The sequence below is a fragment of the Macaca fascicularis genome, chromosome 20, assembly GCF_037993035.2.
Source record: "Macaca fascicularis isolate 582-1 chromosome 20, T2T-MFA8v1.1".
Classification (NCBI taxonomy): Eukaryota; Metazoa; Chordata; class Mammalia; order Primates; family Cercopithecidae; genus Macaca; species Macaca fascicularis.
This window is the reverse complement of record NC_088394.1, coordinates 2,348,477-2,361,786: the sequence shown is the minus strand read 5'-3', so window position 1 is coordinate 2,361,786 and position 13,310 is coordinate 2,348,477. Positions and strand designations below refer to the sequence as shown.

At 51.4% G+C, this 13,310-nt stretch overlaps 1 protein-coding gene across 6 annotated transcripts in view; it reads left to right on the top strand.

Moving 5' to 3' along the window:
- The window catches only part of IFT140 (intraflagellar transport 140), a 107,441-nt gene that overhangs the window by 17,788 nt on the left and 76,343 nt on the right, over positions 1-13,310 (top strand). For all 6 annotated transcript variants that reach the window (XR_012429605.1, XM_074028504.1, XM_065537688.1 and 3 more), the window contains exons 7-13: positions 1,466-1,641; positions 2,880-2,971; positions 3,919-4,025; positions 5,006-5,151; positions 6,861-7,064; positions 8,234-8,306; positions 10,694-10,785. Coding sequence is in view for 5 of the 6 variants with exons in the window: in XM_074028504.1 (XP_073884605.1) it covers positions 1,466-1,641; positions 2,880-2,971; positions 3,919-4,025; positions 5,006-5,151; positions 6,861-7,064; positions 8,234-8,306; positions 10,694-10,785 (890 nt within the window). In the remaining variant the exon portion in view is untranslated. The remainder of the gene's footprint in view (positions 1-1,465; positions 1,642-2,879; positions 2,972-3,918; positions 4,026-5,005; positions 5,152-6,860; positions 7,065-8,233; positions 8,307-10,693; positions 10,786-13,310) is intronic.

Genomic DNA, 13,310 nt, shown 5'->3' with positions numbered 1-13,310 from the left:
GGGATGAGGCCCACAAGGAAGAAGCGCTGGTCACCTGGAGGAGGGGGTGTGTGCCAGGGAGGAGCCCGGCTCTGGCAGCACGTGGGCTGCGAATTTCTGCCCGTTGTCCAGGAGCTGAAGGCTTTGGGGGTGAGTTCTTCGCTGTGCCTCATGTCCTTTTGTGGAAAATGGGGATAATACTGGTGTCTACCCAGTTATCACCTGGGTAGATAAAGATGCTTAGAACTGAGCCTGCCACATACTATGCACTTATTAAATACTAGTTGGTGTCCCAATTCACCTCTAGATAAACTTGAACTCTTCAGTTGGATGAGAACTTGTGCTGGGTGTGGTGGTGCGTGCCTGTGGCCTCAGTCACTTGGGAGGCCTCGTTGGGAGGATCACTTGAGCCCAGGAGGTTGAGGCTGCAGTGGGCTATGATCATGTCACTTTACTCCAGCCTGGCTCACACAGTGAGAACCTGTCTTTTGAGAAAAGAATTAATAATAAAAATAAGAACTCGTTGTCCGTGGGGAAAAGATGAGAAGGGAGGGACAGGTGAGAAGGCGCCCAGAGGAGTCTCCTGCAGAGCAGCCAAAGTGAGCCCGAGTCCCCAGGCTCACACAGGGCCTTCAGACAGAGTGGCTGGCCAGCGCTGGAGCAGGCTCAGGCAGGGCAGGAGGAGGGGATTCCAGGCTGGGTACAGTCGAGTCTGTAGCTTAGACCAGGAGCAGCTTGTGGAGGTTGACAGAGGGTGGTCCAGAGAGAGCCTGGCAGGAGGCAGATGGCACAGCAGTGACACCCGGGGCAGAAGGGTCAAGGAGCGGAGGCCACAGAGAGAGCTTGTCATTTAGGGCCTCAGCGTGTGGAGGGTATGAGATGGACACAGAGCTCCGAGGCTGCCAGATCTGCAGGGTCAGCAGTGTGGATATGAAACCCACCAAGCCAGGGGCAGAGAAGGGATCAGTAGAGACAGCTTGAGGCCAAGCTGAACCCATGAAGTGGAGGTTGCAACCTGCAAGGTCAGGTCACATGCTTCATTTTTAAGTTCTTTTTTTTTTTTTTTGAGATAGAGTCTCACTCTGTCACCCAGCCTGGAGTGCCGTGGCGTGACCTCGGCTCACTGCAACCTCCACCTCCAGGATTCAAGTGATACCCGTGCCTAGGTCTCCCGTGTAGCTGGGATTACAGGCACACGCCACTACGTCTGCCTAGCTAGTTTTTGTATTTTTAGTACAGACAGGATTTCACTACGTTGGCCAGGCTGGTCTTGAAATCCTGACCTCAGGTGATCTACCAGCCTCGGCCTCCCAAAGTGCTGGGATTACAGGCATGAGCCACTGTGCCTGGCCCATTTTTAAGTTCTTATACTGAAGATGCTTTGTTTTGAAAATGTCCTTAAGTTGATAGAAATGGCTGCCGGTGAGGGTCATGGAAGCGGATAAACCAGGGCCTCCTCATGTAGTGACCCCATGTTTGCCCCCAGGGACAGTGCACTATGTGGATGAGAAGGGCAAGACCACTCAGGTGGTGTCCGCAGACAGTGCGATTCAGATGCTGTTCTACATGGAGAAGAGGGAGGCACTGGTGGTAGTCACGGAGAACCTCCGACTGTCCCTGTACACAGTGCCTCCTGAGGGCGAAGCAGAAGAAGTGATGAAGGTGAGTGGGAGTGGGCTTGGGGGCTCACGCTGGGGAGCTTGGGCCAGTTTCTCTCAGGCCTCGTTGACGGTCCTTTCTCTTTTGGATAGCAAGACTGAATAAAAGCCTATCATCTGTGTTAGGGCGGCTAACGTAGCTAGCGATGTCATTATTTATCATACCACATTCAGTTGATAGGTGAAGGAAACAAAAGAGATGGAGATTTTCCTGCTTCTCTAGGTGGATGTGGGGCCTGATGGGAGACAGCCTGGGCCCACCCGCAAGCTGCACCCCTCATGACCTGGGGCGCAAGTAAGAGAGTCACACAGCCTCTCGTTCCACCTGCAGAACTCAGCAGGCAGGCGACCATATCCCCATCTTCCCGCTGATTTATTCCACAGGAATCCTTGCTCCTTGGAGGCCACTGAACTTTCCCTAAAGATGCTCTTGCAGATGACAGAGCTGACTTTTCTTCAGTCAGCATTCATTCGGTCCTTTACACACCCTGTAAGGGCAGATGAGGACACAGGCACTGGTCACGGGGACCTTGTCACAGGGGCCAGCTTGGGCCACCGTAACAACCTACCACAGACTGTGTGACGTGACAACAGACATTTGTCACAGCTCCGGAGGCTGTGATGTCCCATGCCAAGCAGCCTGCAGAGGCCTCTTCCCAGTGTCCTCACAGGGCTGGCAGGGAGAGTGAACACCAGCTCTGGTGTCTCCTTCCACGGCCACAGCCCTGTCAGGCCAGGGCTCACCCACCTCATGGTCTCATTAACCTTAAGTACCTCCTGAAGGCAAATACAGTTGCACTGGGGGTTGGGCTCCCACATACGAGCTTGAGGCATGCAGTTCGGTCCATAGGCCTGGCTTTAAATACCCTGCTCAGCTCCTCACTGGCTGGTGGGCCCTGGCCAGGTTTGTTCTCTGCACAACAGGGATGATAGGCCTGCCCAGAGTGTGTGGTTGGATGAACAGGGAGCACCAGCTCAACTTCATGATCATTCCAGAGCGTGTCCACCGATGGCCACCTGCCCACGCTATGCACTCAGTAGCCGTTATTTAATGTGTGAGAGTAGTGGTTTGCTTCAGTCCATACATCTCAAAACCCAAAGCCACCTTGCAGAGTCTCCATCATTTGTCCCCGCATTTGCCCCGCTTGGTGAGTCTCCATGGAGTCACTGTGGACCAGAGACTTCAGGATCCTGAAGCCGGGACAGGCCGTCTCGGCAAGCACAGTGCCTTTCCTTACACAGGTCAAGCTGAGTGGGAAAACCGGCCGCCGCGCAGACATCGCTTTGATTGAAGGCAGCCTTCTCGTGATGGCCGTCGGAGAGACTGCCCTCAGGTGAGAGTCTGCCTTTCCAGTGGCCCTTTTTGAGAGTTCTCTGAGGAACAGGCTCTTCTAAGTCGGCTTTGTGTTGGAATGTAGCATATATACTGTAAAATGCACATATGGGGCCGGGCGTGATGGCTCACGCCTGTAATCCCAGCACTTTGGGAGGCCGAGGTGGGCAGATCACAAGGTCAGGAGCTCAAGACCGTCCTGGCTAACACGGTGAAACCCCGTCTCTACTAAAAAATACGAAAAATTAGCCAGGCATGGTGGCGGGTGCCTGTAGTTCCAGCTACTCGGGAGGCTGAGGCAGGAGAATGGTGTAAACCCGGGAAGCGGAGCTTGCAGTGAGCCGAGATCGCACCACTGCACTCCAGCCCGGGAGACAGAATGAGACTCCGTCTCAAAAAAAAAAAAAGAAAAAATTGCACATATGATGCTGACTGCTCACACACTGGACATACCCATTCACCAGCTCCCAGACTGAGGAGCTAAGCATTGAGGGACCGCAGGAGTCCCTGCCCACTCCACTGCGCTCCCTTGGGGCTCCCCTTGCCTCCAGGTGACCCTGCCCTGGTGTCTGCCCGTGGAATCTCTTTGCCTGGTTTTTCGGAGTGTGGCATAACTAGAATCGGTCGTTCTGGTCTCTCTGCTGCCTGCTGTGTTAGCTCCGTGTGCTCTCCGGGGCCGTCTCGTGCTCTGCGTGGGGTTGCAGTTCCTGTGTCTCGTGGTGACCTCCTGCCATGTACAAACCATCTTCTATCGGCAACTGCTTTCTTTGATTATAAACAGGACATAAAATGTCCTAAGTGTAATAATAGTGTTCGTTTTCATATCAGGAGTCTGATGAACTCTGTCTTTTTCCTGACTTTTAATTTTGCTCCACAGGTTCAAAAACCCTTCAGAGGGAAACACCACTAACACAGGCCCTCCATGGGGCTTACTCTCTTCTGTTGTAGATTCTGGGATATAGAACGAGGAGAGAATTATATACTGAGTCCAGACGAGAAGTTTGGCTTTGAGAAAGGAGAGAATATAAACTGTGTTTGTTACTGTCAAGTCAAAGGTGAGGCTTCCTGGCCTGGCACGAGAGAAACAGAACCAACCACAAGCATTGTGCTTGGGCTGCAAAATAATTCTAGTGAAATGTGGAGGCTACTTAAACAATGGTAACTCGATAACTCATAGCCATCAAATAGTCGGGCAAGCAAGCAACAGCAGAGCTTTGTGGTCCCACACGAAGGCCAAGGGGTTTGATCAGAAGCGTGACAACCTGCATCCCAGCACTTTGGGAAGCTGAGGAGGGAGGATCACTTGAGCCCAGGAGTTCGAGACCAGCCTGAGCTACATAGTGAGACCCCTGTCTCCACAAACAATACAAAAATTAGCCAACTGTGGTGGTGTACAGTGGTGGTCCCATCTACTCAGGAGGCTGAGGTGGGAGGATTGCTTGAACCTGGGAGGTTGAGGCTGCAGAGAGCTAAGATAGTGCCAGTGCACTCCAGTCTGGGTGAGAGAGCGTGACCCCGTCTAAAAAGCATGGCACACCAATTCCATGCTCACTTATCTCTGTTCTCTCCTGAAATGTCACAGGAGAGACAGTGCAGGAAGTGTGTGTGCAAGTGTGTGTGTGCATGCACATGTGTGTATGTGTGCATATGCACATCCAGAGCACAGGAGACTAGGAGGTGAGCCAGAGCTGTGTCTCTAGTGCCTGCTGAGTGCTGAGCACAGGGCAGACCCAAGCCAGACCGACTGGCCTCTAGGAAAGCTGGGAGGGCAGTGTTCCCCACCACCCCCGCACCAGCACTGTGAGGTCAGGGTGGCAAGGACCTGGGCAGGAAGATCCCCCACCACCCCCGCACCAGCACTGTGAGGTCAGGGTGGCAAGGACCTAAACAGAAGGACGCAGCCAGGGATGAGGTGAAGAGGCACTGGGCTGGGCGAGGACTGATGCTTTGAAGAAGGGGGTCAGAGAACAGAGCTTGTTGCTGTTTTAGTTCCCTTTTTTAACTCTGTTCACATGCAGTTTGTTTCTACCTGTAGGTCTTCTGGCCGCTGGTACCGACAGAGGGCGAGTAGCCATGTGGAGAAAAGTACCAGGCTTCCTGGGCAGCCCCGGGGCAGAGGGCAAGGACAGGTGGGCCCTTCAGACCCCTACCGAGCTCCAAGGAAACATCACGCAAATCCAGGTACAGCCTACAAGGGTGTTTGGTGCACTCATTTTCTGCTGCATGAAAGTGGAGGCCGTGGCCAGGCGCGGTGGCTCACACCTGTAATCCCAGCACTTTGGGAGGCCGAGGCGGGTGGATGATGAGGTCAGGAGATCGAGACCACCCTGGCTAACACGGTGAAACCCTGTCTCCACTAAAAAATACAAAACATTGGCTGGGCGCGGTGGCTCAAGCCTGTAATCCCAGCACTTTGGGAGGCCGAGACGGGCGGATCACGAGGTCAGGAGATCGAGACCAGCCTGGCTAACACGGTGAAACCCCGTCTCTACCAAAAAAAATACAAAAAACTAGCCGGGCGAGGTGGCGGGCGCCTGTAGTCCCAGCTACTCGGGAGGCTGAGGCAGGAGAATGGCGTAGACCCAGGAGGCGGAGCTTGCAGTGAGCTGAGATCCGGCCACTGCACTCCAGCCTGGGCGACAGAGCGAGACTCCGACTCAAAAAAAAAAAAAAAAAAAAAAAACATTATCCGGGCGTGGTAGCCCCTCCAGATTGTAGCCTGTGTCAATACTTTGCTCCTTTTCATGGCTGAATTATATTCTCTGCTGTGGACAGACCACGTTTTCTTTCTCCATTCATCAGTTGATGGATATTTGAATAATGCTGTTATGAACACTTGTGTACAAGTTTTTGTGTGAGGATGTTTTAGTTTCTCTTCAGCATTTGGTTCTTTCTTATGATTTCTCTCTGTTCCCATTCTCTACCTGATGAGACACTGTCATTATACCTTCCTTCACTTCACTAGGCATGGTTTCCTTCAGTTCCTTCAGCGGGTTTCTGGTGGCTACTTTGAAGTCTTTGCTAAGTCCAACATCTGGGCCCTTTCATAGCAGTTTCTGATGTCTGGGTTTTTTCCTATATGGAATTTATACTTTCCTATTTTGCATGGCTCTTTATTTTTTTTAGATAGATTTAGAAGTTTAATATAAAATTATGAAACCAACATTTCGCATCAGCAGAGGAAAGCTAGATAATTTAATCCATTGTATAAACTTCCTGTTTGTTTATAAAAAATATAAACATCCCTATGTCACACTCAGAAGAGTGAGTCACACTCAGAAGAACTCTAGAAGACGCTTTTCCCATCAGAACAGACATACAAGTGCTGCCTGTCCAATCACAACTCTTGAGCATCAGTATCTTTTATTTATTTATTTATTTATTTATTTATTTATTTATTTATTTTTGAGACGGAGTCTCGCTGTGTTGCCCAGGCTGGACTGCAGTCGCGCAGTCTCGGCTCACTGCAAGCTCTGCCTCCCAGGTTCACGCCATTCTTCCACCTCAGCCTCCTAAGTAGCTGAGACTACAGGTGCCCGCCACCACCCTCGGCTAACTTTTTGTATTTTTAGTAGAGACGGGGTTTTACCATGTTAGCCAGGATGATCTCGATCTCCTGACCTCGTGATCCGCCTGCCTTGGCATCCCAAAGTGCTGGGATTACAGGCTTGAGCCACCATTCCCGGCCCGAGCATCAGTATCTTAAAGTCTTTCTACACAGCACACACTTTACCTTTATAAAACATTTTTTGAGATCATTTTTTAAGTCCAGAACAATGGTGCTTAGAAATGGTTTCTGAGTTCTCATGTGTATAAGCGTTCTCCTGACTGCATCTTTCTCCTGCTCTTTTCGCACATCTGGTTCTTTCTCTTGCAACCTGGAAATGAAGTGGGGTTCCAGGAAGAACCTGCTGGCAGTGAACAACGTCATCTCCGTGGCCATCCTCAGCGAGCAGGCCATGTCGTCACACTTCCACCAGCAAGTGGCCGCCGTGCAGGTCTCCCCGAGCCTGCTGAATGTGTGCTTCCTGTCCACGGGGGTAGCGCACAGCCTGCGCACCGATATGCACATCAGTGGGGTGTTTGCCACTAAGGTGACTGCCGAGGGGACCCGCGGGTCGGAGGAGGGGTCTTCAACACAGAGAAAAGAACTGCCCCATTGCCAGGTAGTTCAGGGCAGCAAGGGTCCCAGATGGTAGGTTAGGCCACTCTCAGTTCCATCCTAGATTCTCTTATTTCCTGGATATCTATGTACATCATATTCATGAAGAAAATCATAATGAAAATATAGGCTGGGCGTGGTGGCTTATGCCTGTAATCCCAGCACTTTGGGAGGCTGAGGTAGGCAGATCACTTGAGGTCAGGAGTTCGAGACCAGCCTGGCCAATATGCTGAAACTCCTCCGTCTCTAATAAAACTACAAAAATTAGCTGGGCGTGGTGGTGGGCACCTGTGGTCCCAGCTACTCAGGAGGCTGAGGCAGGAGCATTGCTTGAAGCTAGGAGGTGGAACTTGCTGTGAGCCGAGATCGTGCCACTGCACTCCAGCCTGGGCGACAGAGTGAGAGCCTGTCTCAAAAAAAGGAAAATAATAATACAAATATATACACCTGCCATCTACCCTTATAAATTAAAAAAAAAAAAATAGGCCAGGCGCGGTGGCTCAAGCCTGTAATCCCAGCACTTTGGGAGGCCGAGACGGGCGGATCACGAGGTCAGGAGATCGAGACCAGCCTGGCTAACATGGTGAAACCCCGTCTCTACTAAAAATACAAAAAAAAAAACTAGCCGGGCGAGGTGGCGGGCGCCTGTAGTCCCAGCTACTCGGGAGGCTGAGGCAGGAGAATGGCGTGAACCCGGGAGGCGGAGCTTGCAGTGAGCTGAGATCCGGCCACTGCACTCCAGCCTGGGCAACAGAACGAGACTCTGTCTCAAAAAATAAATAAATAAATAAATAAATAAATTTAAAAAGTAAATAAAGGAAAGAGAGGGATGCTTTCTTTGCCATTCCCCATACCTTAAGTAAAAAAAAAAAAAAAGAAAATAATCATAATAAAACCCAGGGATATTTTATATAACGCAGAAAACAGCCTTAACCCATGTTCACAGAGGACCCAGTGATCTCATAGTCTTAGGGTGATGGAGCAGCAGCGTTCGGAAATGTTTAGAGGAGGAGAAGGAAGCTTTGGAAGTGCACCGTGGGGTGTGCAGTCTGCACCTCACTTTTCCTGCCCTTTGCCTTGAATGTCCACGATTCTTTTCAGGATGCTATCGCAGTCTGGAACGGAAGGCAGGTGGCGATCTTCGAACTTTCTGGAGCTGTGATGCGGAGTGCAGGTGGGTTCTTTTCACCCCAACAGAGGCACTCCCACTACCTGGCTTTATTTTCTCCCTGCCTACTGAGAGGGCCACTGTGGTGCAGTTGAGGACTGGCATAGGGGCTGGGGAGACCCTCGTGCCTGTGCCCGCATTTCCAGAGCCAGGGCTGCAGCTCTGGCCCCGTGTTGTCCGTGCATCCTGGGGCCTGCTGTGTGGACGTAAACAGCCACAATGCTTTTGTGGGTTCCTTCCAGGGAGGGGGTGGCTGCCTCCCATCTTCTGAAGTGTTTCCAGACCATGCACAGCCGTGAGACCTGTGGTGTCTTGACCCAAGGCCAGCCTCTGCCTGAAACTTCAAGGTGGCTCTTCAGAGATGCTCCATTAATCTCAAACACCCTTCCAGGTCCCCAAGGCCTCTCCAGCTCTCTGCGGTTAGTTTGGCCGTCATTGCCCAGGCTGGAGTGCCGTGGCGTGATCTCATCTTACTGCAACCTCTGCCTCCCAGACTCAAGCAGTTCTCCTGCCTCAGCCTCCCCAGTAGCCGGGATTACAGGCGTGCGCCACCATGCCAGGCTAATTTTTATATTTCAGTAGAGACAGGGTTCCACCATGTTGGCCAGGCTGGTCTTGAACTCCTGACCTCAGGTGATTTGCCCACCTCAGCCTTCCAAAGTACTGGGATTACAGGCGTGAGCCACTGTGTCCAGCCTTGGCCATTGTTTTCTTCCTGCTCTCTTAAGCATGTCTATGGGAGTTTCCTGGGATGGCTGTAGCAAAGGACCACAAACTTGGTGGCTTCAGAAAACGGAGATGTGAGAAATGTATTCTCCCGTGGTTCTGGAGGCCAGAGGTCCCAAATCAGTTTCACTGGGCAGAAGTGACCGCGTCAGCAGAGCCACGCTTCCTCTGCAGTCCCAGGCAGCAGAGCCACGCTTCCTCTGCAGTCCCAGGGGAGAACCTGTTTTAGCTTCGGTGGCTGCCAGCAGTCTTCGGCTTGTGGTCACAAACCTCCCGTCTCTGTCTGTGTGGTCACATTGCCTCTGGTCTGAAATCTGCCTCCCGCCCTCTTACAGGGACACTGGTGACTCTATTTAGGGCCCACCTGGATAACCCGGTATAATCTCCCCATCCCAAGACCTTTCCATCTTCTGCCATATAAAGTAATATTCACAGGTGCCAGGGAGCAGGACCTGACGTCTTCAGGGAACGTTTCCCAGCCCACTGCAGTGGCCCAGCCATCAGGATGTGCTCCTCAGCTCCTCGCCTTCCACAGTTATCACCTTCACCAACCCTGCCCCTCAGCCGCCTGCCCACACAGGAGGCCTCGTGTCATGCCATTCCCAGGGTGGTTGCCCCCTCGTTTGTTTGAACATCCCCGCCTCTCCAGGCACGTCCTTCACTAGTTTCCGCCTCTCCCTTAGATCTTTTCTCCGTAACACTTTGTTGCCTAAAGTTCTCTCATAACATTTTTCACATTCTATCCCGAATTATACTGACACTTCACATCTCCTCTCCTCTGTAGACTCCCTAGGAGCAAGGGTGAACTTCTTATTTCCCCCAGTAGGACCAACACAGCAGGTGCTGGGATATTTTCTGTTTTGTGTATATTATCATCTCCCTAACTAGATTTTTTTTGAGACAAGAGTCTTGCTCTGTCACCCAGGCTGGAGTGCAGTGGTGTGATGGTACCTCACTGCAGCCTCTGCCTTCTGGGCTCAAGCAATTCTCATGCCTCAGCCTCCCAAGTAGGTGGGATTGCAGGCATGCACCACAACACCTGGCCAATTTTTGTATTTTTAGTAGATATAGCATTTCATGAGGTTGGCCAGGCTGGTCTCAAAGTCCTGACCTCAAGTGATCCACCTGCTTCAGCCTCCCAAAGTGCTGGGATTATAGGTGTGAGCCACAGCGCCCGGCCTCTAGATTCTTATCTATTATGTTGGTGCAAAAGTAATTGTGGTTAATGGCAAAAACCACTTTTGCAGCAACCCTAATAGTTAGGTCCAGGAACCAGGGCTTGTGGCCACCAAAGTTCCACCTAAAATGAGCAAACACTTGCTTAAATGGGTGTGTTGTCGTAGATGCTGTGCTGCTGGGAGCGCGAGCTGCCAGATGGGAGGGGTGCAGGGCAGGGAGCCCAGAGCCCGGCATGGAGTCTCCACGTCAGCCCAGGGCCTGCACACGCTGCCACTGCTAGCTGTGGCCGCGGCCGTGGCCGTGGCCGTGGACAGTTCCCTGTGCCTCAGAGCCTCATTTTCTTCATCTGTGAGGTGCAGATAGCACACCCCTATGAAGCTGTGGTGAGACCGAGATTAATTGGGGATCATGTGTCGGAATGCTCCTGAAACTCCGGGCAAGTCTGGCGGATGAGCGGCCTCCTTCCTGATGTTCGTCTTTCATTTTAGGGACCTTCTTATGTGAGACGCCCGTGTTAGCAATGCATGAAGAAAGCGTTTATACGGTGGAGTCAAACCGAGTTCAAGTGCGAACCTGGCAGGTAAGTTGCTGCTCCACGGCAAGAAAACCAGAGCAGAGTTTGAAATCCTTCCTCTCAATTGAGCCGAAGCCTGTTTGTTGATTTCACCTAGTTTATTAGTCCGTTCTCACACTGTGTAAAGAACTACCTGAAATGGGTAATTTATACAGAACAGAGGCTTTGTTGACTCCCATTCCTACAGGCTCTACAGGAAGCAGGCCCAGGGGCTCGGGAAACTTACAGTCGTGGTGGGAGGCCAAGGGGAAGCAGTGCCTCCTGCACAACCGGAGCAGGAGGACGAGAGGGCGAAGCGGGAGGGGCCACACACTGAACAGCCAGATCTCGTCAGATCTCTATCACAAAACAGCACTAGGGATAGTGAGAAACCACCCCCCTGATCCAGGTCACCTCCCCCCAGGCCCCACCTCCAACACAGGAGATAAAATTCATCGTGAGATTTGCATGGGGACACGGAGCCAAACCATATCACCTTGCTAGATTGGATTTCCCGTGTCAGGTGCTTGATGGTGAAAATGAATCCTGGGACAGCTGTTCAATGTATGGCTGTCACTTCAGAAATCGGGAGACAGGGCAAGGGCCTTTTGCCTGTGAAAAGGATGACTTTGCAGGACTTCGAGTACATGGGGCTATGAAAAGAAAATAAATCCTTGCAGGGCTTAATGTACACCCCAGCAGCTGGCTGGGTGGCTCCAGTTCAGTTAAGGACATAATGTCCTTAACCAGGCTGTCCCCTGCATGTGTCTTGTGGGAGGGCCAGGGCGACCTCTAAGAGGTTCCCTTTTTTTTTTTTTTTTTTTTTGAGATGGAGCCTCACTCTGACTCCCAGGCTGGAGTGCAGTGACTTGATCTTGGCTCACTGTAACCTCCGCCTCTCAGGTACAAGCGATTCTCCTGCCTCAGACTCCTGAGTAGCTGGAACTACAGGTGTGCGCCACCACACCCGGCTAATTTTGTATTTTTAGTAGAAATGGGGTTTCACCATGTTGGCCAGGCTGATCTCGAACTCCTGACCTTGTGATCCACCTGCCTCAGCCTCCCAAAGTGCTGGGATTACAGGCGTGAGCCACCGCACCTGGCCAAGAGGTTCCCTTCTGAGTAGAGTCAGGCACCCACTGCCCTGTCTGCATCCCACACACACTGGCTAGAACCTGGGGGCAGACACGGTGTGTTGATTTCCTGTGGCTGCCTGAACAAATTACCACAAACCGAGGGGCTTCTGGCACAGACATTTATTCTGTCACAGTTCTGGAAGCCAGAAGTCTGCCATCCAGGTGCTGTCCAGTCTGATGCCTTCCGGAGGCTCTGAGGGAGAACCTGCCCTGCCTCTTCCAGCATGAGGTGGCGCTGGCGGGCTTCGCTGTTCCTTGGCTTGTGCACTTGACCTTGAACTAGAAGGTCTGAACTGCAGGGGCCACTTAGATGCAGATTTCTTCTGACTCTGCCACCCTGAGACACCAAGATCAACAACTCCTCTGCCTGTTCAGTGTGAAGATGATGAGGATGAAGAGCTCGATAATGACCCACTTCCACTCATAAATAGTAAACATATTTTCCCTTCCTTACTATTTTCTTAATAACATTTTCCTTTCTCTAGGTGAATTTATTGTGAGAAACAGTATATAATACATAGAACATATACATATGGGTCAATCAACTGCTTACATTGTTGCGAAGTCTTGTCAACAGCAGGCTGTTAGTCCTTATGTTTTGGGGAAGTAAAAGTTATATAAAGGCCGAGTGCAGTGACTCACATCTGTAATCTGAGCACTTTGGGGAGGCCAAGGTGGGAGGACCACTTGAACCCAGGGGTTTGAGACCAGCCTGGGCCACGTATTGAAACCCATCTCTTAAAGAACAGCAAAAAAAATTGGCCAGGTGTGGTGGTGCACGCCTGTAGTGCCAGCTACTCAGGAGACTGAGGCAGGAGGGTGGCTTGAGCCTGGACAGTCCAGGCTTCGGTGAGCTATGATTGCACCACTGTACTCCAGCCTGGGCAATGGAGCAAGACCTTGTCTCAAAAAAAAAAAAAGTGTCATGAGGATTTTCGACGGCAAGGTGGTTGGCCCCTCACAGCCCTGCATTGTTGAAGGATCCTCTGTGAATGCCTTGCTCCAGCCTCTGCGCTGTCCTCATGTGGCTGCCTTCCCCGCGTCTGTGTCTTCTCTTCTGTGTCTTATGTTTTATCTTATGTACTTATCACTGGATTTAGCTCTCATCCTGAACCAGAATGATCTCATCTCAAGATCCTTAACTGCAAATACCCATTTTCCAAATAAATTCATATTCACACATTCCAAATAGACATATCTTTTTTTTTTTTTTTTTTTTTGAGACAAAATCTTGCTCTATCACCCAGGCTGGAGTGCAGTGGCGTGATCTCGGCTCACTGCAACCTCCGCCTCCAGGGTTCAAGCGATTCTTTTGCCTCAGCCTCCCAAGTAGCTGGTATTACAGGCACCCAGCTAACGCCCAGCTAATTTTTGTATTTCTTTTTAGTAGAGACGGGGTTTCACCATATTGGCCAG